The sequence below is a fragment of the Pungitius pungitius genome, chromosome 7 (assembly GCF_949316345.1).
Source record: "Pungitius pungitius chromosome 7, fPunPun2.1, whole genome shotgun sequence".
NCBI lineage: Eukaryota > Metazoa > Chordata > Actinopteri > Perciformes > Gasterosteidae > Pungitius > Pungitius pungitius.
The window spans coordinates 19,672,072-19,700,062 of NC_084906.1; the positions used below are offsets into that span (position 1 = coordinate 19,672,072).

A 27,991-nucleotide genomic window follows, 5' to 3' on the forward strand; every position below is an offset into this window, starting at 1 on the left:
GGAGCAGAAGGAGAAACCGGAGGCGCGGCAGAGCGATGCTGAGAGCGCAGCAGGATGTCTTTCACCTCCTCCTCCTCCTCCTCTCCCTCCTGCTCCCGGACTCTCCTGGCCGTGCTCCTTTTGCATCTCCTGCCGCCGTGCCTCCTCCATCCGCAGCCGTGCCACCTCCTGGCTCAGATCGGACACACGGTGCGCGTTGGCGCGCTCCTCCCGGCGCAGCGGGGGGCTCGCGTGCAGGTCCAGGCGGCGCTGAGCCGCGCGGCGGCCGCGATGAGCCGGGACCGGGACTGGAACCAGGACCAGGACAGGGACCGGGACCGGCAGCAGCACAACTTTCTTCCCTACAACTTGAGCCTGGAGCTGGTTTCCCGCCAGCCGGCCGCCGCGGACCCGGAGTCCCTGTTCCGGTGCGTGTGTCAGGGCGTGGTGGTGCAAGGGGTCTCCGCCGTGCTCGCCTTCCCGCAGAGCCGCGAGGAGCTGCTACAGGTGGACTTCATGGCCTCGTTCCTGGAGATCCCGTTCCTCAGCGTCATTGAGCACGGAGAGCCGCTGCGCACGCAGGTACGACACCCGCCTCTCTGCGCACGAGCCGACCCGGATCCGGTACCGGTTCCGCCTTGGTCCGGGTCCGGGAACCCGTTCTGGGGTCGGTGGGTCTCTGTGTTCCGGTTTGACCTTGACCCGTTTGGTATCTGGAGGTTCCTGTGACGTGGCGCGTAAAACCAGTCAGCGGCGCAGAGCTGTTTGTTTGTTGATTTGTTTGTTTACCAGTTAACGTTTAACAATGTTTTGAAAATGTTTAAAAGACATTCAAAAGTTTTGTGAAGACTTTGAGCGTTCAGACCTTCTTCATCTGGGATTTCAGTGAATTTATTTGATCTTACATATTGTGGTTTTATTAATATTACACATGTCACAGTCAAAAGCCATGTTGTCAAAGCGTGAATACACGTTTTCTCAACGAAAACACACCAACCAACAACTTATTTAAACGTCATTTGAACTTAAAAATGCTTAGATCCGCTTAGATGACAAGGTGACACAGGCAACAATTTGTATTTGATAAGCAAAAATATATGTAATATATATACAAACAACGTTCTTTTGCTTCTTAAAATGCGGTCAAAGCAACAGGCGCTGAAGTCAGATGGTCCGCCATTTTTCAATCTGTTGATAAAGAGATGAATATTACACTCGGACATCTTTTTCAATGGAAAGACGCTCACGGCCATATTTCATGGTGTTCAGAGTCCTGCGTGTTTATTTTACATGTGAAATGGTCTAAAAACTCAATCTTCTAACGTCGAGCTACGCTACAAGCTAGCAGCGGCACAAACTGACGCTAACGGGGCAAAGTTGTGGTTTGCTATGTTGGAATTGAGCAGTTTGAGTAGCTTCAAATGTAGTTGAACAACAGTGAAAATTCACTAAAAATCAACAACAAAATCCTGACAGTTGCTCACCGGGTTTTTTTAAAAATACGGCCACGACAAAATGGAAAATACACAATCGTTGAACGACATTCCTTCTTTAAATGTAAAATCATCTCTCCTTCAACCCACAGCTGAACAAATCAACATTTTCAAACAAACCTGGGTTTTGTGAAACATCGATATTTTAGGTTTTTTTTTTTTTTTTTTTACGTATTCAAATCGACGTTCAAATTGTGGTGGGTGTTGACTGGGCTGCTTCGGGCCTGAGACCTCTGAGGAGTGAGAGCAGACGAGTGAGGGGACGAGGTCTCCTTCACAGCCGGATGCAAGGACGGAGGAGACGATGCTGAGGGGTCAAATGAGCTCCAGAAGGAGTTCTGCTGTCCACTGGTGAGGACTTTTACCTCGAGAACCTCCTTTAATCACAGTATAATGAGAACTTTTACAGGATAAAGGAATTCCGCTTTGTTTTCACGTCTGAATTACACATTTTTTTGTCCCTAAACATCCCTGAATGTGCCAAACTTCCTCCCTCGGGCTTTCAAAGTAAAAGCCTGAGTGTTTGCTGATGAGATTATCTCTGCGGAGATTTTCATTTTCACGCTGAAAACAATCCAGTTAAAGCTGATATCGGGTTTCCGTCTTCTTAATCCTGTTCATCAAGCTGCAGTTCAGATATGGGACACCAGCACATTTAACCTGCTGATATTCACTTACGTGACTCCTCATACCATCGGAATTCTGAGCCGATTGAAGAGTTGGCGCGCGTCGCTCATGAATAACCCGAGGCTCAAATGAGACTGGTGTTTCCGTGTTGTGGAGGAACACCTCCGTCCTGCTGCTGCTGCTTGTTGTTGACTCCCGTGGAGGAGCTCGACATCTGCTCGCAGGCTCCGAGGTTTGGGGGCTCGGAGGCCTCGGCGAGGGGGGAAGTACAGCCGCCGTTTGATGTTTACACAACAGATTCCTCCCGTCAGGTCGGAGACGATCAGCAACAGATTTTTTTATCCCTGTTCTTCCTCTTCGTCTTCGTCTCCTCGGCCATAGAAACTGTCTCGCTGATTAAGGCCTCTGAAATATGAATGAGTTTGTTACATCTTCTATGAATCCAAGTATGAACAGATCCTGTTAACAGGGTTATACATACAAAATAAAATGTCTATCACTATTAATGACACTAGGATTAGAAAGTAGTAGATGGTCAACACCTGTAACTGACAGGTGTGTGTTTGTGCGTTCCTCGTTATTCTATAAAATATTAATTAATAGAGATGGGGATGTTGTGGAAACTCATTCCATGGTTTAACTAGTTCACATTGCCTGTTGGGCTGGTCAAAGCGGTTTAAACTACTTTACATTGATTGGTGAGCTTGTAAATCCGGTTTAAACTAGTTCACATTGTTTGTTGGGCTGGTCAAACCGGTTTAAACGAGTTTACATTGTCTGGTGAGCTGGTCAAACCGGTTTAAACTAGTTCACATTGCTTGTTGGGCTGGTCAAACCGGTTTAAACTAGTTTTCATTGTCTGGTGAGCTGGTCAAACCGGTTTAAACTAGTTTGCATTGCTTGGTGAGCGGGTCAAACCGGTTTAAACTAGTTCACATTGCTTGTTGGGCTGGTCCGGTTTAAACTAGTTTTCATTGTCTGGTGAGCTGGTCAAACCGGTTTAAACTAGTTTGCATTGCTTGTTGGGCTGGTCAAACCGGTTTAAACTAGTTTTCATTGTCTGGTGAGCTGGTCAAACCGGTTTAAACTAGTTTGCATTGCTTGGTGAGCGGGTCATACCGGTTTAAACTAGTTCACATTGCTTGTTGGGCTGGTCAAACCGGTTTAAACTAGTTTTCATTGTCTGGTGAGCTGGTCAAACCGGTTTAAACTAGTTTGCATTGCTTGTTGGGCTGGTCAAACCGGTTTAAACTACTTTTCATTGTCTGGTGAGCTGGTCAAACCGGTTTAAACTAGTTTGCATTGCTTGGTGAGCGGGTCAAACCGGTTTAAACTAGTTTGCATTGCTTGTTGGGCTGGTCAAACCGGTTTAAACTACTTTTCATTGTCTGGTGAGCTGGTCAAACCGGTTTAAACTAGTTCACATTGCTTGTTGGGCTGGTCAAACCGGTTTAAACTAGTTTGCATTGCTTGTTGGGCTGGTCAAACCGGTTTAAACTAGTTAAAATTGTCTGGTGAGCTGGTCAAACCGGTTTAAACTAGTTTGCATTGCTTGGTGAGCGGGTCAAACCGGTTTAAACTAGTTCACATTGCTTGTTGGGCTGGTCAAACCGGTTTAAACTAGTTTACATTGCTTGGTGAGCTGGTAAAACCGGTTTAAACTAGTTCACATTGCCTGGTGAGCTGGTTCATCTGGTTTAAAACTAGTTTGCGTCGCCTGGTGATTTAAAGGCGGATTGTAGCAATGAAAGGCGAGAGGTATAAAGAAGCCTCTCACATTTCATTTCACCTCCCGTCACGCGTTACGTTGCACTTATATATTCTCTTTATCATCAGTGTTATTCAGGTGAGCCGTAGATGGAAGCACATTTCAATTATAAAAAATATAAGCAAACTGAAACCTCAAATCAATTTTAGTTCAAAGCGCTTTGCTCTCCTCACGGAAAGACCGGACTAGAGATGCCCGGTTAAATTAACTTCAGCTACTGTGAAAAAGGTTAGATTTCGTCGTTCAGATACACAAAACATGTTGAATCATTGAACAGTTTTATTTGAATCTGTTTCATTTGGTGGTGGTAAACACTGGAGTAAAAGGCTAATCTGTCCACCTATGACAAGTTATTGATTTTATTGATAGAACTTTGTTTTAACTGTGAAAACAATGAAATTACCGTTCCATTTGAACTGTAATTAAAAACAAGTGATGGGAGAAATAGACATAAAACCCATAACGGAATCCCAATGGTCTTTTAGCAAAGCACTCTGGGAACTGTTTTGGATGGAGTTGTAGCTGCCTGTGACCTCTGAACTTTTTTTAATAAGCAGAGAGCTGTGGTGATGTCATAATCTAGATTAACCGCCAGACGGAATCTTGTTAAGACTCCCTCGTTAGGAGACTTAATGAGCTGATAATAGCTGCCCGCATTTTAGTCTCTGCAGGCTGATAAACGTATCCGACCGATCTCAGACCAGCTGGAGATCGCTTATTACACACACACACACACACACACACGCACACGCACACGCACACACAGGCACATGCAAGGTCTGGACCAACATGTGTGACGGCATGTTCAGGTCCTGCGGGACAAGTGAGAATTAAAAGCTTCCAGTTTGCCATGAATTCAGTTCACGTTCATCAACTCGAGTGTGGCTTCATTCAAAGATTTTCCTGCTACCCCCCCACCTCCCCCCCCCCCTCCACACACACACACACACACAGAGCCCTGAGCTGCCTTCAGGCTCTCAGACATTAGTGAGGAACATTTCCAACTGATAACCAAAATAAGACATATTTATATTCAGTATAGAACTTAAGTAGGTTACAGACGCCACTCGTATTTATTCCTGTAACATCGCACACAAACTGAATAACAACACACTCGGGTCTCTTTCAAGGTCGTCACTTCTGCTGCTGAGACAACCACCAGCCATCTCCCTGCGCAGGATGGAATCCGGGTTCGATTGTTCTTCGCGTCGTCCGTATTGATGTGCCTCAATAGATAGGAAGGAACTCAACATCTAACGTCACCCCGTCGCTGAAGGGCAGTGGTTAGAAAACGTCCTGCTAGATGTGGGCAGATTGTTGGCACTTCAAACACGGCTGTTAAATGACGGAGAGATGAGAGCAGAGGAGACAGCAGGAAGAGTCACCAGTTCAACATGTTCAACGTGTTCCACCAGGTGGAATTCTGCCTCCCAGATGATCAAATGTTTGTAGCCTTGTGTTTTAAAATAACATTAAAAAAATGAGTGTCTAAAATACACGCTACTATTAAGATTGAAGTCTTTAGAAGAAAAACAAACATTCATTAAAAACAACCTTGTAACAACAACAACATTCATTAATCCTGATTAATCGCTATTAATGAATATCAACATGTTTGACTAATTGGTTAATTATTGACTGCTCAGATAAGGACTCGTTTTTCATAAGATGTCCTAAAAAAAAACGAAATAACGCTGACCTCCCAAGTCGTGTTAGTGTTGGTGACCTTGAACCTGTGATCGTGTTTGTGAAGCATCTTGTCTTCCTTCAGCAGGAGGTTCATCCGTCACCACAAAAGCCCTCTTGAGTTTAAGAGTAAACAGTCGGCCTCCTCTTCATCAGCGGTGATATTTAAGCGTCACGTCTCCTCCCCAGAGAGCCGCCGAGCCTCTTCTTCTGTGTTTTGTGCTCTTTTGTCTCCGCTGTGAAATCCTCTGGCAGCGTTTCCCGCCTCACCGCGTGTGTGTCGTCGCCGTGTGTAGTTTGTGTGTCTGTTTTTTTTGTTTTTTTTGTTGTTGTGATTTCTGGGTGTGAAGTAAATCCAGTGTGACTCCGAGCTGCTGCGTTCTGTCTGATGAAGTGAAACATTTATTTACTGTTTTGAAAGTCTTTTGATGGGAGGCGGATTATCCTCCACCTGGCTGCTGCCTCTCTCTCCCTCTCCCTCTCTCTCTCTCTCTCTCCCTCTCCCTCTCCCTCTCTCTCTCTCTCTCTCTCTCCCCCCCCCCCAACGATCGGCCCTCCGCCGTGAGGACGAAGATCACTTTCAGAATCCACTCATTTAATAAATAATGTCCACCCATCAAAGGAACACTGACACATGATGTGAGGATCGGTGAGTGATTGAGGGTTTGTGGTTCTGCTGGTGGAGGCAGGGCCCGGTCGAGGGGGGGTGTTTCGTCCTCGCGTGTTTCCGCTGAAGATGAAACTGTAGAAACATCTGCGGTGAACCCGCGGTGAGACTGGAATTTTAAAACCTCTTTCACTCGGCAGCTGCTCCGAACCCCTCTCAGCTGATTAAATTCCTCCGGCTCGCTCTCTTCTTCTTCTTCTTCTTCTTCTCTCGCTCTCTGTTCAAACCAGAGAATCAGGGAAGCCTCCCCCCCTCCCCCCCACCCCGCTCGCCGCAGCACGACCGCGGAATGAGAACTTCCTCGTCTGGACACGGCTATCTTCAAGCTACCAGCCCCCCCCCCCCCCCCCCCCCCCCCCCTCCCCCCCCTCCGCCCCCCCTGCTGACCGGAGCTGTTTGCTCGTGAGCAGAGGTCCCGACTGCTTGGCGAGAAGCTGACAGCTCGGGACGATGAAAGCGGTGAAACCACTTAGAGGGCAGGCCCTCGGGCCTGGGGGGGGGGGGCGGGGGTCACGACCTTTTCGGGCGGCGTGACGTGAAGGATGAGATGGAGGATTCAAGCGCCTGGGTGGAGGAAGGCGTTTACTGGAACGACTTCTTCTCCAGCAGACGGAACCATCCAGACGGAAGTTTGAGTTGTGACTTAAATTGACTTCATTTAGGTGTAAATTAAATCTGAGGAAAAGATAAAAGATGTGAACTCATGTCATCAGTTTAACTAAAAGGACCAGATCGTCTTTTTAAAGCTCTAAAGGTTCTCGTGTTGCAACATTATCAGCTGGCAATTAGGAAGGAGAGGAGAAGGAGAGGATGAGATCTAGGAAGGAGAGGAGGGTGAGGAGGGGAGAAGGAGTAGGGGAGAGGATTAGGAGGAGGAGAGGATGAGATCTATGAAGGAGAGGAGGGTGAGGAGGGGAGAAGGAGTAGGGGAGAGGTGAGGATAAGAAGGAGAGAGTGGATGGAGAGGAGAATCAGGACTATAGGAGAGGAAGGACAGCTGGAGAGGAGGAGAGGATAAGGAGAAGGAGAGGGGGATGAGAGGATGAAATTGAGGAAGGAGACGAGAAGACAGCTGGAGAGGAGGAGAGGAAGTGGATCAGAGGTTCAGAAGAGAACAGATTTCATTATCGGGCTCGTCACCTGCTGGACTTTAATAGAAGAAGGAGGTCTGTGTGTGTGTCTGATAGTGCCTCTCTGTAATACCCTAGTACTGTGAGCCTCTGTTAGTACTTTATACTGCATACTGTGAGCCTCTGTTAGTACTTTATACTGCAGACTGTGAGCCTCTGTTAGTACTTTATACTGCAGACTGTGAGCCTCTGTTAGTACTTTATACTGCATACTGTGAGCCTCTGTTAGTACTTTATACTGCAGACTGTGAGCCTCTGTTAGTACTTTATACTGCAGACTGTGAGCCTCTGTTAGTACTTTATACTGCAGACTGTGAGCCTCTGTTAGTACTTTATACTGCATACTGTGAGCCTCTGTTAGTACTTTATACTGCAGACTGTGAGCCTCTGTTAGTACTTTATACTGCAGACTGTGAGCCTCTGTTAGTACTTTATACTGCATACTGTGAGCCTCTGTTAGTACTTTATACTGCAGACTGTGAGCCTCTGTTAGTACTTTATACTACAGACTGTGAGCTTCTGTTAGTACTTTATACTCCATTCTTGTTGTTGATCTTTTTGATTACTGGTGTTAAATGAATTTCTTTATTATTTTATCGTCTCAAAGCTGTTAAATAAAACTTTACTTTTTCACCTCCTCATGAAATCAAATGGTCTACATTAACTGTGTGTGTGTGTGTGTGTGTGTGTGTGTGTGTGTTTGACAGATAAGGCTGTTTGTCACGCTCTGAAACATTTTGTGGAGCTGGCAGGCTGCCACATATCCCAGCATGCATCAGTGCTGTAATGTCTGTGACCTTCACCAAATTCAATACGAAGCGACCACCAACACAGCAGCTGACCTTTGACCTTTCCTGTGTCTCAGGCCACCGCTGGTGACCTCAGCATAGGGGCGGGGCTTAGACGTGAACTGGGCTCCACGTCGGCGTGACCCAATTTCTGCTCCAATCAGACAACTGCTGCAGAAATAAATTTCCCACGGGGATGCTTTGTAAAGAGAGCAGTGGGAAGAGGTGAGACCGGAGCGTCCTGTGACTAACGGACCGATCTGGACCCGGTGGGAGGAAATCAGCTGAGGACCAGCGGCGTCCAGCTGGCCGAGGGCCCCTGTGATTGGCTGGAGCAGTGATTACCTAAATGTTGGATGTAAACAGCTGGCGGTTTAATGTATCCGGCGCTTGATGTGATGGATGCGGGCTGGATGGGAGCCAGCGGGCAGCAAGACTCATTGATCTGTCCGTCCTCTTTAATCAAAGACCCGGGTAGGCCGAGCTTTTAGTGAGATGAACCTCGGAGCGTCGTTAAAGACTGAGTCACAGGTCTGAGGGCTGAGAACGCACCCAAGACCCAAACATGTCAGAGGAGCTAAAGACTGAAGACTAAATAAACACCAATTACTACAGACCAAATACACACTAAAGACATAACAAATACACACTAAATACACACCAATTACACACTACAGACATACCAAATACACACTAAATACACACCAAATTCACACTAAAGACAGACTAAATACACACCAATTACACACTACAGACATACCAAATACACACTAAATACACACCAAATTCACACTAAAGACAGACTAAATACACACCAATTACACACTACAGACTTACCAAATACACACTAAATACACACCAATTACACACTACAGACATACCAAATACACACTAAATACACACCAAATACACACTAAATTCACACTAAAGACAGACTAAATACACACCAAATACACACTAAATTCACACTAAAGACAGACTAAATACACACCAAATACACACTAAATTCACACTAAAGACAGACTAAATACACACCAAATACACACTAAATTCACACTTATGACAGACTAAATACACACCAAATACATGTTTCTTCATTTTTCTTTTTCTGCTTTCCACGAGGCCTCTTCCAATTAATTCATTCCCTAAATGCGATGCGCTCATCTCACCCCTCAAACTTTCACTCTCCTTAACTTTAAAGGTTTCATTTGACGTCTTGAACGCGCCGCGCTCATCCCAGTTCCTCAGTGCCCCACGCTGACTTTACTCCCTGAATGCCTCGCGCTTAATTACCTTCCTTAACTCCCACCGCTCATGTTGGTACCTGAAGTCACTCTGACTTGACCTGCAGAATCTTTACCTGCAGAATACCCCGAGTCATTTGACTGTGTTTTAATTAATTGGGGTTTGTTTAACACGGTGAATCAGATCTCTCATCAGTTTGTGTAGAATGTGCTTCGTGCTCAGCTGCTGCTGGCTGTTGAGGATAAACTTTAAAGTCTGTTACGCTCTGTGTTTTCCCCCCATCGTTTTCCTTTTGGGACACTTTTTCTGTTGTCAGCCAAGACGCGTTCAGGGTCCTCGGGACAAAGGGAGAGAACTGCTGAGTCCTGCTGATAAAACGCAGCAACAACACTCCTGTTGTTCGCAGGGCCGAACGCGCGGAGCTTCTGAGCCTGAACGCGCCGCGAGGGAGACGTCAGGTCTTTGTCCTCCGTGTCTTTAATCCGCGACCCGGGCCCTGGTCCGCATCCAGGTCTTCAGTCAGTCTCCGGGGGGTGGTGGGGGGGTTGGATCAGGACGCCACAGCTCATCTGAAGGTCAGAGCGTTCCGAGGCCTTCTTTCTCCTCGTCGTCGGCGGCTTCATTTAAACTCTGCAGAGGAGGCAGAACAACGTGTGTCGCTGATGTCTTCACATACGTTGCATTAAATGTCACGTAACTGGCAGGTTTAGCTTCATTTCTCAGAGCGCACTGTGTCTTTTTGGTGTGGTGAATCATCTTTATATTCAATTCAGTTTAATTTTATAACCCAATAACGCAAATGACAAATTTGGCTCAGAGGGGCTTTAAAAAAAAAAGAAAGAAACCTTGGGGAGGGAACCAGGGGGCAGGAGGTGAATAGATGTCACGTGTACACAATGAGCTACACAACAGAGTTACGACACGTTTAAAGCATGTGGGAAGTTACAGTAAACTATAAACTTCATTTCAAGAGGTGGTTTTCATTTGAAAAGCATCAGCTGTTTGGCAGTGTGGTTCTGATCATGTGATGCTCTGGAACACAAACAAATAACAATAAACGTTGTTTAGCATTTCCATCCATAATATTTGATTACTTGTCCGATTGCTTTGCCAAAGTGGGTCGTGAATTATGAGCTTATTTTGTCCTGAAGGAGGACGCTGCGTCCAAATCCACAGCGATGAGCGTAGTTGTATATTTGAGAACAGATGTGACTTCAGGGATGTGAACAGCTGTTTCCTCGCATACGGTGGCCCTGAAAAACACAACATTTCAGACGAGGACGTTTCATAAACGCAACACGACACAAAAGGGACACATTTGCATCAAACAGCGTTTCACAAAGATGACATTTAGGTGACATTCCAAACCAACAGCACATTAACATTTGACGGAACATAAAGACACGCGTGACTATTATTCCACACAGAGCCCCGTCAGACCAAATGTGTGTGCGGCCATGTGTTTTTAGCCCCCAGGGGGGGGGCCTTCCGTGGGGGTTTCACGGTGTTTGCCGGAGTAATGAGAGCTTACTGCAGCGCACACAAACTGGTGGTTAATATTTAAAGAGAGAGAGAGAGAGAGAGAGAGAGCTCTGCTGTCACCTCACTTTCTGCTCAGTTAGCAGCTCCCAGGACTCCGATGAACAGTAATGATGCTTCCCTGCAGCCGCAGAGGAATCTGATTATTTAACAGGTGAGTCACCCAGAGGTTCTTCGCCGCTGGAGCGGATTTCACCGGCAAGCAGATATTGCTGGAAATTAAAAAGTTTTCATTTTCTGATCCACTTCAGAAACCTGAAAGTGTGGAGTTGAATAAATGAACGGCTGAGGGGGGTCGGCAGCAGTTTAACGTCGTTTCCACCCGATTCCAGCTTTAACGACAACATCCAGAGCGACACGTGTCCCCACTTTGATCGTCACGTCACTGGTGGCTTTATGCACGTTAGGTAGCGACGACTCATCGTGGAATAGTCTTTAACTGTGACATATTTATTGTCAAAGTGGTTGGATGGAAATGAGAGTTTAAGATGTTGACTTTTCGTCTCTTATCTGGTTTCTACGGTGGCCGAGAAGGTTCAGACAAATACAAAAGCAACAACACAACCGCAAACGCCACAACACAACACGAACGCCAAAACACAAAATACAAAAGCCACATCACAACCGCAAATGCCACAACGCAACACGAACGCCGCAACGCAACACGAACGGCGCAACACAACACGAAAGCGAAAACGGAAGTAGCTGCCCACGGGAGCGAGCGTATTTTGGAGGAACGGAGCTGGAGGATGCCAGATCGTTTAAGAAGTAAGTGAAACATGATTCCTTGCGGCTACAGTTAAAGTAAGGAATCATGTTTCACTTACTTCTTAAACGATCTGGCATCCTCCAGCTCCGTTGTTACGTGCCGACTGGTTTTTGAACCTACTGGTTTGGCTACGCGTTTAGATGTTATTAAGAGAGTAATCCTACTTGGGCAATGTGCTAGAAAACCTGACAGAACTATGTATTTCACGCTACGCCACCAAAAACCAGTTGTCTTGGCTCACCCTGAACCAAAAGATGTTCTTGCCACTGACGATTTGCAATTTCATGATAAGTAGTGAAATCAGCAGCAGCATTTGACAGCTCGGTTGGCCGACGGCGTAGCGCCGCCGTCTTATAAAGTTTTGCTATTTTGCTCGACTGCGGGTTCGAATCCAGGTTGTGGCGATCTTTTAATAAACGTATGTTCTTTTATTTATTTCTTTATACGTAGCAGTGATGTAGTGCTCACTTATACAATCATAATCGCTGCATTGGATATGGGATACATTTTGAACATTTTCAGCAATATGTTTGCGAATGTGTGACGGATCAGGTGACCGAGGCAGACAACATCTGCCGCTGTCGGGGCAAAACAAACACGCACGCGTAGCCAAACCAGTAGGTTCAAAAACCAGTCGGCACGTAACAACGGAGCTGGAGGATGCCAGATCGTTTAAGAAGTAAGTGAAACATGATTCCTTACTTTAACTGTAGCCGCAAGGAATCATGTTTCACTTACTTCTTAAACGATCTGGCATCCTCCAGCTCCGTTCCTCCAAAATACGCTCGCTCCCGTGGGCGTTCCTCCAAAATACGCTCGCTCCCGTGGGCAGCTACTTCCGTTTTCGCTTTCGTGTTGTGTTGCGCCGTTCGTGTTGCGTTGCGGCGTTCGTGTTGCGTTGTGGCATTTGCGGTTGTGATGTGGCTTTTGTATTTTCGTGTTGCGGCGTTCGTGTTGTGGCATTTGCGGTTGTGATGTGGCTTTTGTATTTTGTGTTGTGGCGTTCGTGTTGCGTTGTGGCGTTTGCGGTTGTGTTGTTGCTTTTGTATTTGTCTGAACCTTCTCGGCCACCGTAGGTTTCTGTGTTCCGTTGATTCGCCGGCCGACACACGACCATATTGTTTTGTTTTTTGGGGTGTTACTTCCTTCGGGGAGGAAGGTCCGGCCTGTCATGAACGGTCTGTTGGTCGATCTGTTCTAGTCCAGATGGGTTTAAGCCTCCTCTCCCTGGGTGGAAGAATCAATGAGGCAGCAGAGCTAAAAATAACAACAACCTGCCACCGTTTCCATTTAACGTTATTGAGACTTTTGTTATTTGGGAGGATTGAGAAGATGAATCCAATCGTCGACAGGAAGTGACCCTTTGACACAGAGGATTACTGTTAGCAGGTTTGTCATGTTTTGGGATTTTAAACATGCCTCGTGCTTCAGTCATTTCCCAGGATGCCGCGGGGCAGACCCGACCATGCGGTGCTGCTTGTGTTCAGCACAAACGGTAACGAAGAGTCAGCTGTTTTTTTGTGTGTTTTTTTTTAATGTTACACTCAGGAAACGATTCTTGCCTCAATCTGCAGAAACACAAACACTGTTTTTGTAATAAAAGCTATTTTTGTGTAACACAGATATCGCAGGTCGCCACTATTCCTCTTGAAGGTAAAGCGAAACGATGCGATCGGACTTGAAGGTGAAATCACACAAAGTAAAGCAGCATTTCTCTCCTCCCCGGTTTGGCGCTTTAGGGATCTGTCTGTCACCACCACCACGAGAACAGAGGATCACAGCAATCTCTTTGATCTCTGACACCTCGTGGGGGCTTTTTCTTCTTCTGTCGGTGGATCCAAACCCACGCCACCTGAGATCAACCACATTCAAAGGGGTGTCGGGGGAGAGAGACGAAGCGAACCGAGACCAATCGGGGCGTCGACTGCTCCGACATTCAGCGGAAACTGATCTGATATCAGTGAAAAGTGATGTCTCTGAAATGGGTTTGTTCAGTTCATTTGTTCAGAAAACTCCCCAAATGAGTTCTGATGCATTTCTCCGTCTGCGAAATGAGTAAAATGCTCGTGAAACGAGTCGATTGATTCGCATTCCACTGGCGGAATAATAATGAGTTAGAATCGATTAACCGTTTATCTGAAATCTATAAACCACACACGTCTTAATGACTGCATTAACGTCTCCGTCATTGGTCACCTCTGATGAAGAAGAAATGAGAAATACGATATTAAAACATTGAGGACTTTCAGTTGTTTGACGTCAAGACAAACGATGACATCACAATAAATCAGCAGCACGAGGGAGTGTTGAAACACACGGAATCCGAAACCAGAAGGACCTGGAGATGTTCCGTCGACGCTTCTCTCTTGGTTTGTGTCCGTGACGCTTTGTTCTGACACGTTGTTCTCCCGCACAGAACCGGTTCCACCTGCAGATGGCGATGGGGGTCCCGGAGTCCGGCCTGTCCAACCTGCTGCTGACGGTCCTGCAGCGGTCCGGTTGGAGGGAGGGCACCGTGGTCCTGTGCCGGGGCTGGGAGGAGGCTCGCGGTCTCCTGCGGCTGCTGGACAGCGGCAGCTGGAGCGGTGCATCGTGGGACGGCGGGGGCGCAGTCACCTGGCACGTGCGCGCCCTCCTGAACCTGACGCAGTCGGCGCACGACGACACGCAGATCCACGACTTTCTGTCGCGCCACTTCCGGCAGAACCAGCCCTCGCCCGCGTCGGTGCTGCTGTTCGGCGCCGACCCCCAGTGCGCGGCGGCGGTGCTGCGCAGCGCTCAGGACCTGGGCCTCACCTTACCCATGGTGCACTGGGTGCTGGGCCAGCCCCTCAGCCCCGACGCGCTGCACGCCATCGGGCTGCCCCTCGGCCTGCTGGCCTACGGGGAGGTGGAGCGGAAACCCCTCGACTTCTACGTCAGCGACGCCCTGCAGCTCGTCACCAGGGCCATCGCCGCGGCGACGTTGGTCAGGCCGGACCTGGCGCTGATCCAGAACATGGTGAACTGCTACGACAAGCCCAACAAGCACGAGGTGCCGTCCTCCGGACAGTACCTGTCGAGGTGAGAACCGTTTCTTGGTGTCGTGAGGAGAGTTCTGATCAGTACTGCTGTTATGAAACTGGGATCAAGCATCTTGCTGACCTCAAACACACGGTGATAATTGGTGTTTCCAACAGCAGATTTACAATCAGTGTTCATTAGCAAATGTAATCAGTGCCTGCGAAACATTAACATGTATTCCTCATTTTAGTCCTAATGAGTTCTGGTATTTCTCCAGCGAAAAGCTCTGAATGTTAATTATTTTCTCGTAAAGCGGTGGATGCCTGCAGACAGTTGAGTGTTATCAGCGAAGAGGAGACTCCATCTCTGCCTCTCAGATAGGAGGAGTCACGACTTTAGGACCCGAGAGCAAATTAATTTCCATTTTTTTATAAATACAAACTTGAGCCGCATAGTTGTTTATCTGATATAAACGTGTTGGCACAAATGTATTGCATTCAATTTAAATAATTCTGACCCTATAGACTAATACGTGTCTAAAACGTGACACAGCCATTGGTTCCCCAATGAAAGTACCTTTCTATTTAGAGTTTCTTTTCCAGCCCAGAGAAGTGATCCTCAACCACAACTGTGCATCGCAATCAGGCGCAAATTACTTTGGGTCGCCATTGTTTATGGGCCCTTTGCAGTCCGTTCAGTAGTGGGCTCAAGATGTTAAACCTCTGTTTCCTTTGGGAAGTCTGATGAGCAGCTTTGCAGACGTTCAAATCAGCTTGTTCTGGGTTCCTTTTATTGTGAAGCTCTGCTTTAATTCTAAATCCGTAACACTGGGATTTGCAAGAAACTCCAACAAGGTGCAAGAAGATCTGTGAAGAGGAGCATGAGACGCTTCCATGAGCCAGAACACTCTGAGAGCTGCAGGAGACACTGAGAGCTGCAGGAGACACTGAGATCTACAGGAGACACTGAGAGCTGCAGGAGACACTGAGATCTGCAGGGGACCCTGAGATGAGCCGCAGGAAAAACACCGACCCCAAGCTTCAGGATAGACCGTGACAATCTTGAGGAGACCCTGGGATGAGCCGTGGGAAGCTCTGGGCTCTGCAGGAAACACTGCGATATGCTGCAGACTCAGCCGTTGTTGGAGAGTCTGACAGCAGCAGGAAGCGAGACAAGCTGCAGGTTTGAGGGGGTATTAAAGGTTTAACTGCTGCAATTCAGTTTAGTGACAGAAAAGATCAAACACATTCACAGGAAATGAAATTACACTCAGACTGAGAGATAAAAACCTCTGAGGACGGATTATCGTCTGCAGCAGGAGAAAAGAACAAAAGATGAAAGAGCGCGTGAGGAGAAACGGAAACATACGAATGTTAATCACAGTCATCACACTGACATGAGCCTTCAAACTGAATGAATAAATAAAATGACTTATTGACATGATGTTCGAATGACAAATTAAGTGTCTCTATCTTCTTCTCTTTTGAAAAAAGTTTATTTGTATGTTAGTAGTTGTGCAGCTTCTCAGATCTAATATTAGATTTCAAATAATGCGTCTAATACCTTAATATTTGCCTTCTGTTATATATTTAAATAATCAAAAAAAGCCAGATTGTTCTTTTTAAATGTCAACAGCACATCTTGCTTCTTTTCTTTTGCCTTGTTTTAGACAAATACATCAATCTAACATCAATCGAAATCTGGTCTATGTACTAACATGTACTTGTTTTGAAGAACACAGAAGAATCCATAGAAAAGTTCTTACAATATCAACGCTCGGAGCTCAAAAATTGGAGAGAATTTTAATTTATCTAACAATACAATAAGGGAATATCAAAACCACCCAGAGAACCACTCGAGCCTGATTATAATTCAAAGACCACATTTGGTGTGTGTGTTTGTTTGTGTGTGTGTGTGTGTGTGTGCGCTAGCTGCTATTTTTTCTTTTTCTTTGTTTTTCTGTCCTACAGGTTCCTCTCCAACACGTCTTTCTCCGGTCTCACAGGTCCCGTCCGAGTCCTCCAGAACAGGTCTCAGGTCCTCACCTCGCAGCGCTTCCACATCTGGAGCTTGCGACGGGACGCGCTGGGTCAGCCCACCTGGGTGACGGTGGGCAGTTGGGAGGGAGGCCAGCTGAAGGTGGAGGACCAGGGGGTCTGGCAGGGCCCCAAGCCTCGGCACAGGGCCGACGGCGTGAGCGGGAGGACCAGGGGCCGCTGGAAGCCGGGGATGCCGGTGGTGGGGAACCGGGTTCGGGTGGTGACCCTGGTGGAACATCCTTTCGTTTTCACGCGGGACGTGGACGAAGAAGGAAGCTGCCCGGCCGGGCGCTACTGCCTGGACGCCAGCACCAACAGCTCGGATACCTTGGAGAGATTCTTCGTGGAGGTGGCCGGCGGGAACAGCAGCTTCCTGCCCGCGGAGCACAGCAAGTGTTGCTACGGATACTGCATCGACCTGCTGGAGAAACTGGCCGAGGACCTGGGCTTCGAGTACGACCTTTACATCGTCGGGGACGGGAAGTACGGGGCGTGGAAGGGGGGCCGCTGGACCGGGCTGGTGGGAGATCTTCTGAACGGGCTGGCAGACATGGCCGTGACCTCCTTCAGTATTAACTCCGCCCGGAGCCGGGTGATCGACTTCACCTCGCCCTTCTTCTCGACCAGCCTGGGCATCCTGGTGCGCAGTAAGGACACTGCGGCCCCCATCGGAGCCTTCATGTGGCCCCTGCACTGGTCCATGTGGGTGGGCATCTTCGTGGCGCTGCACATCACCGCCTTCTTCCTCACGCTTTACGAGTGGAAGAGTCCGTACGGCATGACGCCTCACGGGCGCAACAGGGTGAGGGTGTTTTCATACTCGTCTGCTCTCAACCTGTGCTACGCCATCCTGTTCGGACGCACCGTCTCCTCCAAGACGCCGAAGTGTTGGACGGGTCGGTTTCTGATGAACCTGTGGGCCATCTTCTGCCTGCTGGTGCTGTCCAGCTACACCGCCAACCTCGCCGCGGTCATGGTGGGGGAGAAGACTTTTGAGGAGGTGTCAGGAATCCACGATGCCAAGGTGAGACAATGTCCTCCAAAGCCCTCACTCTAAACCTAAGCCAGCCATAACTCTAAACCTGAGCCAGCCCCGACTCTAAATCTGAGCCAGCCCTGACACTAAACCTGAGCCAGCCCCGACTCTAAACCTGAGCCAGCCCTGACACTAAACCTGAGCCAGCCCTATCTCTAAACCTGAGCCAGTCCTATATCTAAACCTGAGCCAGTCCTATCTCTAAACCTGAGCCAGCCCTGACACTAAACCTGAGCCAGCCCTATCTCTAAACCTGAGCCAGTCCTATATCTAAACCTGAGCCAGTCCTATCTCTAAACCTGAGCCGGCCCTATCTCTATACCTGAGCCAGCCCTATCTCTAAACCTGAGCCAGCCCTTTCTCTAAACCTGAGCCAGCCCTTTCTCTAAACCTGAGCCAGCCCTTTCTCTAAACCTGAGCCAGCCCTATCTCTAAACCTGAGCCAGCCCTTTCTCTAAACCTGAGCCAGCCCTGACTCTAAACCTGAGCCAGCCCTGACACTAAACCTGAGCCAGCCCTGACACTAAACCTGAGCCAGCCCTGACACTAAACCTGAGCCAGCCCTGACACTAAACCTGAGCCAGCCCTGACACTAAACCTGAGCCAGCCCTGACACTAAACCTGAGCCAGCCCTGACTCTAAACCTGAGCCAGCCCTGACTCTAAACCTGAGCCAGCCCTGACTCTAAACCTGAGCCAGCCCTGACACTAAGCCTGAGCCAGTCCTATCTCTAAACCTGAGCCAGCCCTGACACTAAGCCTGAGCCAGCCTTATCTCTAAACCTGAGCCAGCTCTGACTCTAAACCTGAGCCAGTCCTAACTATAAACTATAGAAACCATATTGACATTGAGACTACATATGAATCAGCAGTATTTTACTTGTTGTCAACATGTTTCCAAAACTCTACAAAGTATGAAGCACCTCCTGCAACTGCAGCTCAAACAAAGTGATTCCGACCTCAGCTCTCAGCATTATTGTCATCGTTAGTTCTACTTTAATCACACCAACCTTTTTTTGAAGGAACTCTCAAGTGACATTTAAACTTACTTACTAATTCCTCAAATTCTATTTATCAAGCTGTAGCTCCTGGAGCTGGTCCTTGGTCCGGTGCCTGGGGTGGAATTATCTTATAATTCAGTAATAAGAATTGTAAATGGAAAACAAATCATAACTACACTGATAAATATCCGATCTGGGTTTGGCTGCAGTCTTGGCCGCTGAGCAGTGGCTCGTTATTCATTTACTTTCTGCTTCCTGTCGTGAATTAATTACACATTAAACCTTTGGATCACCTGCGTCCTCATAATTACACTTTTAATTCTGCAGCTGATTGAAGCATGAAATACGTTTGAGTGTTTAAATAAGTGTGTGTGTGTGTGTGTGTGGAGTTTGTGATTAGCTTTTGTTTTTAAAGTGCAGACTATAGCTTCCAAAGCATCAGGGTCTCGTGTTATGTAATGTATGATTGTGTATTTAAAAAATATATACATGTGTATATATATATATATATATATATATATATATATGCATATTTCTTCTCTTTTTTGGGGAAATGTGAAAATTTAAAATATTCGCTTGTTTCTTGCTGTTTGTCACAGCGTTGTTTTGTGTTTCGTTTGTATCCTGTTTTATTTAGAATTGACCTGTCTGTTTCCCATGCAGACTTTTCTTTATTAAAACAACTGTTCTCCTCAGTTTACCTGCATTTGGGTCCACGCCTCGCTACCTTTCCCCTCCAAACATGACCCAATTATGTCTGGAGATTTCTCTGCTAAACTTTGTCCCCTCCCTCTGCTTCGTTGGTGTTTCAGCTGCATCATCCGTCGCAGGGTTTTCGTTTTGGGACCGTGAGGGAGAGCAGTGCAGAGGATTACATGAAGAAGAGTTTTCCAGAGATGCACGAATACATGCGGCGCTTCAACGAGCCAACTACCCCCGAAGGAGTGGCCACTCTCAAGTAAGAGAATGCAGGAGAACCGACTCAGAGAAAATGTGACACTGCCCAGTGAAGGACAACAGTTACCGTTCCCGTAGTAACAGTGATACACATTCATTCAGCCTGTAGTAGCCAAAGAAACTGTTGCTTTGTAGTGAGCTTCTGTCCGAAGATGCCGTAGAAACCATATAACTCTGGCAAAGGATGTAGCTTCTGTCTGTGGTAACCTTATTACTCTGTGTCGATGGATGTAGTTTCTGTCTGTAGTTGTCTTAGTAACCGTGTTGCTTTGTGTCAAAGGATGTAGTTGCTGTCTGTTGTTGCCGTAGTAAACGCGTTGCTCTGTGTCGATGGATGTAGTTTTTGTCTCTAGTTGCCGTGGTAACGGTGTTGCTCTGTGTCAGTGGATGTAAATTCAGTCTGTAGTTGCCATAGTAACGGTGTTGCTCTGTGTGGATGTTTCTGTTTCTGTCTCTAGTTGGCGTAATAATCACCTTGTTTTGTGTCGATGGATGTAGTTTCTGTCTGTAGTTGCCGTAATAATCACCTTGCTTTGTGTCGATGGATGTAGTTTCTGTCTGTAGTTGCCGTAATAATCACCTTGCTTTGTGTCGATGGATGTAGTTTCTGTCTGTAGTTGCCGTAATAATCACCTTGCTTTGTTTTCGATGGATGTAGTTTCTGTCTGTAGTTGCCGTAATAATCACCTTGCTTTGTGTCGATGGATGTAGTTTCTGTCTGTAGTTGCCGTAATAATCACCTTGCTTTGTGTCGATGGATGTAGTTTCTGTCTGTAGTTGCCGTAATAATCACCTTGCTCTGTGTCGATGGATGTAGTTTCTGTCTGTAGTTGCCGTAATAATCACCTTGCTCTGTGTCGATGGATGTAGTTTCTGTCTGTAGTTGCCGTAAAAATCACCTTGTTTGTTTTCGATGGATGTAGTTTCTGTCTGTAGTTGCCGTAGTAACCGCGTTGCTCTGTGTTGAAGGACAGATCCTCCTCAGCTTGACGCCTTCATCATGGACAAAGCTCTCCTGGATTACGAGGTTTCCATCGACGCTGACTGTAAACTTGCAACAGTTGGGAAACCGTTTGCTATTGAAGGTGAGAAGAAATGTTATTCTCTCTTTCTGAAATATCGAGTATCTATGATCAACGTATTTGAATTTCGTAGTACAAACTTTCAATGCGTTTTGGTTTTTCCACCATTCACTTCCTCTCACTTCCATCAGCTTTTTATTGAAACAGATTTCATGAAGTTTCATCATCAACCGCATCTCCACCAATCAGTCTCCCTGCTGACTCACTGACAGTTTCCCGCTTTAAAGAGTCGTTCTGAGCTTTTTCCTCCTGCGGGGACTTTGCTGAGAAAACTGTGTCAACACCGTCAATCAACCCTGTTTACACATTGTGTACACTACAGTATTAAATCCACCGCATCCAGGTCAGCACCGAGAAGATTTCCACATAGTCATTCCTCTTCATCCATACCACCACCTCATTTTCCAAAAGGAACTCGAGTACTTTTTCAAATATGTACTGTTTGAATTGTTCACGTTGTGATATATTTGGGTTGCCGGGTTTATTTTGCTTCAGGTTATGGCATCGGTCTGCCCCAGAACTCCCCCCTGACCTCCAACATCTCAGAATTCATCAGCAGGTACAAATCCGAAGGCTACATGGACCTGCTGCACGACAAGTGGTACAAAGTGGTTCCCTGTGGGAACCGCGTGTTCGCCGTCACAGAGGTCAGCCTCAGACTGTGTGTGTGTGTGTGTGTGTGACAGAGAGAGTCTTAATACATAAATATTGTTACTTGTTGTTTGTTCTGTCTGTTTTTCTGTGCTATATATTGGATAAAATGAATAGTATGAAAGCTGTGTCAGTAGCACAGTGCAGTGGTGGCTCGTGTGCTCCGCTGCCGCCCCCTGCAGGACGCAACCTGCAGAGGATTCACAAAAAGAAACACCACCCCAACGTCCCTGTGAAAACCAGAATTTAAATATCACTGATTTACTAACGGTTGCTGCTGCACTGGGACTCCAGGTGCATTGTGGGAGTGAATGAGCTCAGCTAACGGGGTTTAAAATGGAAACAAGTACATGTTGTGTGTGTTGATCAAAGCAACCTTGCAAGTAGAACACTATTATCTGACTAATATCTGACAAAAAAAAGTTCTGTTGTCTGATTTGAAAGCTTAGTTTTACACAAAGATCTGTTTAAAATACATGAAGGTTTATTTTCATTTCTTTTCTACTTCCCTGTCAGGGATGTGTGTTTTTCTTTTTCCTTCGAGAGACCCTCACTTCTTCTCCCTGTTCTTCTCTGTCAGACCCTTCAGATGGGGATCAGTCACTTTTCGGGGCTCTTCGTGCTGCTGTGCGTCGGCGTGGGCGGGGCCCTGCTGACGCTGGCAGGCGAACACGGTTTCTACCAGCTCGCGCTGCCGTACATCCGCCGCCGACAGAAGCTCAAATACTGGCTGCACACCTCGCAGGTGAGTTGTTCCTGCTGCAGAAGCATCATCGGGCATTTGAGTAGATTTGAGCAGGAGAATGGACCATGGGTGTGTTGATGGCCTTAAAGAGGCTCTACGTGAGGTTGAGGAGGTGCAGATAGAATTGAAGAGGTTCTAACCAGTGGGGAAGATGTCCAGAGGACGTGTGAAGGTGATTGAAGAGCTTCTGAAGAGTTTCAAGGAGGTGCAGAAGATCATTCATCTCTGGAAACACATTTACAGCTGTCATCACACCGGCTTTTGAATTAGCTCATATACGATTCTGTTGTTTTTCCTGTTGTTCCTGTTCAGAAGAATATGTCTGTGTCTGTGTGTGTTTGGCAGAAAATCCACCGAGCTCTGAACATGACGTATGAAGACGTAAAGAGGAAGCAAGCTGAAAAAGAGAAAAGGTTCGTTGTTATTAGATATGAGCTTATTCAGCTTTTTCAGTTAAGATATTTGATGAGAAACTGATATTAAACTAAATGACAACGCTGAGGAAGTCATCTGTGGTTCAAGGATGAACTGTGACTCTTGTTTCTGTTCAGCGGCGACCTCCAGAAGCCTCAGGCCCCCTGCGGCCTCCCCGCTCCGCCGGCCCCCGGGGCCTCGGCCAAGTGGAGCAACGAGGACGGCAAGGCCGCTGCTAAGGACGCCCGGGACTTCAAACAAGTCCAATTCAACCTGGAGACCCTCAACACCCGCCGCCTGCTCGCCAGCATCGGCACCTGCGACGCCAAGGGGGGAGGGGCCAAATCCGAAGCGCAGGGGCCGGCCAAGGCGAAGGCGGGGCCTAACAGCCGGCAGTGTGAGAACGGAGGGCCGGCGGTGTCACGGGCCAGCCTGCTCCTCTCACGAGCTTCGGCCTCCTCCGCTTCGGCCGCCTCCTCCGCCCAACGCAATACCTCTGCGCCTCCCTCTGTCGCCGTCGGAGCCCCCACCGCGGCCGTTGCCCCACCCCCCGTGGCGGTGGCTCCACCCCGGCCAGGTGAGATGCAGGAGCTACAGGAGCAGATCGACCAGATGAGGGAGAAGCTGAGGACGGCTCTGGCCAGGAGGGCAGAGATCCAGACGACCCTGGCCAAACCTGTCGCCACGGCAACCAACAACCCCAGTGAAGTTACTACGACGACAACAACAATGACAACAACAGCAGGAGCGCCCCCCAGCGCCCCGCCCCCCAGCGCCCCGCCTCTCAGTGCCCCGCCCCCCATTGCCCCGCCCCTCAGCGCCCCGCCCCCCATTGCCCCGGTGATGCCTTTCCCTGCCAACACTAAGTGCGTGACGACCATGACGGACCCACCTCACAAAGTCCTGTCCAAAGTCCGGCCCTTCCACAGCAGACTGACCAATCAGAGGTGATGCTGTCTGTGCGGGTCACATGACTCTCTTCACACGGCGGCCATTTCAAAAGCTGGACTTTATTTTTAAATGCCAAAGTTAAACATGAACTCACTCGGATATGACAATAAGGCCACAGGGGGGTCATTGGTTCAGCTGTAAAAAGAACTATGTATTATAATGTAATTGTACATTACAGAGTTCTAACTCAAACTCAGTGAGTCATGCATGGGGGGACTTTAATACAACCACAATAAGACCTTATATCACGTGGTAATAAAATCACATTTGCGGTATTTACAAGGTTTGTTTGACAGATAAATGAATGGACTTTCATACATATTATTGAAATAAGTTTCAAATGTTGGTTGTAGATTTGGAGATAAAACATTGAGAATTGAACACCTTTTATATTGCATTTTAAAACAGTTGAAAATGTTTTGGAATATTGAAATCAAATAACATAGAAATCCACCCCCAAAAGATTAGATATGTGTCTTAAAATCTTATGCTGAGCATTTGAACCCAAAACCACTTAAAAAAAAGAATTGTACATCTATGTATGATATTCTATAAATGTTTATTGTTCAACATCAAATTTTGATTAACGCCTGGATTTCCACCATAAGGGAAAACTTAGGTAAAATTAAGGTGCACATTTTGAATCCAAACAATAAGCTATTTAAAAAAATGCTAGAGTCCTAGTAAATGCTGATCCTCAGACTATTTAGAAATCAGTGTTTCATTTTGTTTTTGTAGAAACGACTTACAAACATCCGATAAATAACTGCGGCTAATTGAACACCAAACAAGACCCGACCAGCTGGAGGCTCATCACACTTAGTAGTGAGGACTTTCTGTGGAAGGGAAGGGACACTACTTTCATGTTACATTGGAAAGATTATAGGTCATCTGCACAGTGTAAAAACAACCAGAGAGCATGGATTTGATTAAATTGATATTTATTTCAAGTTAGTGTTTAATTAGGATTCCAGCCGCTGTAGCTAGCTGCAGCTAGCCGCTGTAGCTTACATTACAATACAGGTCATTTAGCTGACGCTTTTATCCAAAGCGACTCACATTGCATTACAACCTATGCGTTACATTTTGCCTGGGGTTAGGTGTCTTGCTCAGGGACACTTCGACATGGCACATGGGGCAGCCGGCATTTCACAGTGTAAAAGGACAAAAAACGCTTTCTTTGCAGCGCCAGCCTCACTGCTCATTTCAACAGATAGGACAGCTCTCACCTGGCACCCGCGCGCACACACTGGTCTGATGCGTCACAAGTTCACAACAACCAGGCGCCAGGCGCTGTAGCTAGCTGCAGCCAGCCACCGTAGCTAGCTGCAGCTAGCCGCCCTAGCTTGATGGCCTACGGAGAGCCTCCCGCAGTGTCCATAAAAATGTATAGTTTAAAGGGACAAAACAACGTTTCATTGAGTTGAGCAGTTTTCAGTTCAGCTCATTTTTACTCGTCCTGAACTGTGGTTCAGCAGGGGAACTACTAGAGATGGCCTGTTCGTTGTTCCCATGGCAATATCCATCACGTTCTTTTTACCTTTACGACATGCCTGAGGAAATAAAGCTACTGTACTCTATTTTTTTATTGACTCTATATCATTTTTTTTGTTCTTATCTTTTATTAAGGTTTACTGTTTGCTGTAACTTTGTTCACTGTTGATGTTTAATTGTTTTATGTTCTTGCTTTGTCCGTTTAAGCAATTTGTAATCCCTGTTTTTAAAGGTGCTATGTAAGTTACAACAGTAGCGAAATCACACACCGTCTGCATCTCTGTGACTTTCCATTTTAAAATATGAATATATTAATTTGCTGGAATGTAATGAGCTCAACACCATGAGGAGGAAAAGGCAGTTAAGATGACAGATGCAGTTTAATGATTCTTATTTACATCAGTCTGGAATATCCATGTTTGTTAGTAGACTCTTTTTGCTATAATGCACAAGAATCCTAATTTGCCTTTTAAGGAATTACTATATAAACTAGTAACTCGGCTGTTTAGGCTTTGGAAAAGATTGTGGTTGGGTCTAAACAACTAATTTTGTTTCTGTGTGAAATAACTACGGTGGTTGCACAACTAGCGTTAGAAAAATCTACTTACGTAAAAGAACTAAAGCTAAATAAATTAATGTTAATTTGATTTTACATAGGACGCAAATAGCGGTCCCCTCTGTGAAAGTCCTGTGTTTATTTGAGGTAGAGAAGGTCGGTGGTTCAATCCCCGGCTCTTCCCTGTTGCGCAATATACGGAACCACAATTTGTTCCCGAAGGCTGTTTGACGAACAAGAACGAAACGTTGAAACGTTCCTTTTTAAGTTCTGCTGTGACAGACCAGGTGAGACCGAGCGTTTTCCCGCAGGTTCAATCCACGTCTTCCTCCTCCGTTTGTTTCTGTGATGCGTTCACTTCCCTTTCTGTTCAACCAGTGGGCTGTGAGGCGTTCGCTGACCAACGTGTTTCTCTGAAAAGTGAAGCTGAGGATGTTTGTGATGAGCAAAGGACCCAGAGTGGTTTGTACTATTTCTGTTCATTTCGATCTTCACATATTTTTTGAAAAATTAAAAAGGAAATAAGTGTGTTACCAAATTAAGAGTGTCGTTATTTGTATCTGAAAAAACACACAAACTTCTTTGTGTGCCAATGACAAAGTGAAAATATTATGGACCAGAATATCTGAAAGAAAATTTACACATGACCTCAAGAGAATTAGGAATAACAAAACTCATGTTAATATGAATAAAGTAACACATCTGTTAACTATCCCTTTATGTTAATAAAAAGTTCATCAGTTCATTTGCAGCTGATCCACCAGCTGGTTATTTCGTCCTACTTGGGCTACAAACTGGATCTATAGAGACTACATGGATTCAAACTGGTTTTGTTTGATCCACAAAGACCACAAGGGGCATTACACTGGATTTAAATGAGTACAACGATGACTTCCCTGGATTCAGGCCGGATTTAAAAGACTTAAAACTGGATCTATAGAGACTGCAGCACAAGTTGCCCTGGATGCAGACTGGTTCCACTGCAATCTGAGATACCACAACAGCAGCTGCACTGGATTTAAATGAATACAACACACAGAATCCCAGGTACCACAACAGTGGTTGTAACTGGATTTAAACTTGGTTACCCCTAATGGCTCCCCAGGCAGAATGTAACACATGGGTTATAATGCAATGTAAGTCGCTTTGGATAAAAGCGTCTGCTAAATGACATGTAATGTGATGTAAAGGAGTCTGTTCCAGAAAGACCTTTTTTGTTGTTGTTTTTTTTGTACTACAGAACTTTAAGTAAATAACATGCTCACAAAAAACCCACATTCAAAAAGTATGTTAAACAGTGACACTGTGAATCATCGTGAGTTCTGGTGTCTCTAGTGGAATCAAAGCTGACCTTCCTGATCCACATTTGGGATTTGATTCTCTCTCCTCAAGGTGCCGTGTGTCAAACGTGTTTATTTCTTCCGGGATTTATTCTCCACTCAGCTGAGGAGGACCCTCAGACTGGTTTAGCTCCATAGGGGAGTCGGTATGGATCCTCTCAATTCACACGCGGGCATCAGCACACATGTCGAAAAAAGTGAAATAAGGATCACATAAAAGTAGTGAAATCAACTAGGGCTTTATTAGAAATGCCATTATATGACTTTACTTGACCTGCAATTCTATTATAACGGTATGGAACGGTTGTGGATTCCAGCCTGAGAATCTATGAGAATTGAGGTTGGATTCAAAAGCCTCAACAGGTGTGTGGTGGAACAGTGCAGGGAGATAGCAGGAAGGCTGAAGTGTGGAGGATCCTCAGTTCAAACCTGCTCTCTCAGAAGGAGGCTTTGGTTGCAGTCAGGGCTTCAAACTGTAAAGTTTGAAACAGTTTTGAGGTTCAGTAAACAATCCCATGGTCTAATATGAGAAACGGACGCAATGAGGCATGTGCTTGAATAGCACAAGGGAACAACTAAAGGGCTGCAGGCTCCAACCTGGTGTCTGAGGTTGTGGGTTCATGCCCCTTCATGCAGACATCACTTCTGCTTTGAAAGAGTTTTGAGGTTTGAGTAGCAGTCTCAAGGTTAAATACGAGAAACAAAAATGTAATTGGTGCATGGTGAGGTAGTGCAGCACAAGAGCTGAGGAGCTACTGTCCTTACTCTATAGGTTGTGGGTTCAAGCCCAGTCTCGGTTTTGAGCCTTTGGCTTTACTTCAGGTTTGAGTAGCAATCTCAAGGTTAAATACAACAAACAAAGGGCTGATTACTGTGTGGTGAAGTAGCACAGTGGAAGAGCTGCTGACATAAGCCCCTGCACTGCACTTGAAGGTTGTGGGTTCAAGCCCAGATGTGGAAATAGCATTTAAAAGAGTTTTAAAGTTTAACTCACATGCTCAAGGTTAAATAGGAGAATCAAAGTTGCCAAAA

At 46.4% G+C, this 27,991-nt stretch overlaps 1 protein-coding gene across 1 annotated transcript; it reads left to right on the forward strand.

The window, feature by feature from the left end:
• grin3bb (glutamate receptor, ionotropic, N-methyl-D-aspartate 3Bb) lies at positions 1–27,160 on the forward strand. The gene is made up of 10 exons (XM_037470203.2): positions 1–561; positions 14,108–14,754; positions 16,665–17,757; positions 19,582–19,727; positions 20,696–20,811; positions 21,304–21,455; positions 22,040–22,204; positions 22,550–22,617; positions 22,756–23,367; positions 23,437–27,160. Exons 1-10 carry the CDS (start codon positions 55–57, stop codon positions 23,567–23,569), a joined length of 3,639 nt encoding a protein of 1,212 aa, XP_037326100.2. The 5' UTR covers positions 1–54; the 3' UTR covers positions 23,570–27,160.
• The last annotated feature ends 831 nt before the right edge of the window (positions 27,161–27,991 follow it).

Bases quoted from the DNA above. Each gene is read 5' to 3' on its own strand.
- grin3bb (XM_037470203.2), top strand. From the start codon at position 55: ATGTCTTTCACCTCCTCCTCCTCCTCCTCTCCCTCCTGCTCCCGGACT. The intron at 19,728-20,695 runs GTAAGAGAATGC...TCTGTGTTGAAG, and splicing joins GAAGGAGTGGCCACTCTCAA to GACAGATCCTCCTCAGCTTG. The intron at 20,812-21,303 runs GTGAGAAGAAAT...ATTTTGCTTCAG, and splicing joins GAAACCGTTTGCTATTGAAG to GTTATGGCATCGGTCTGCCC.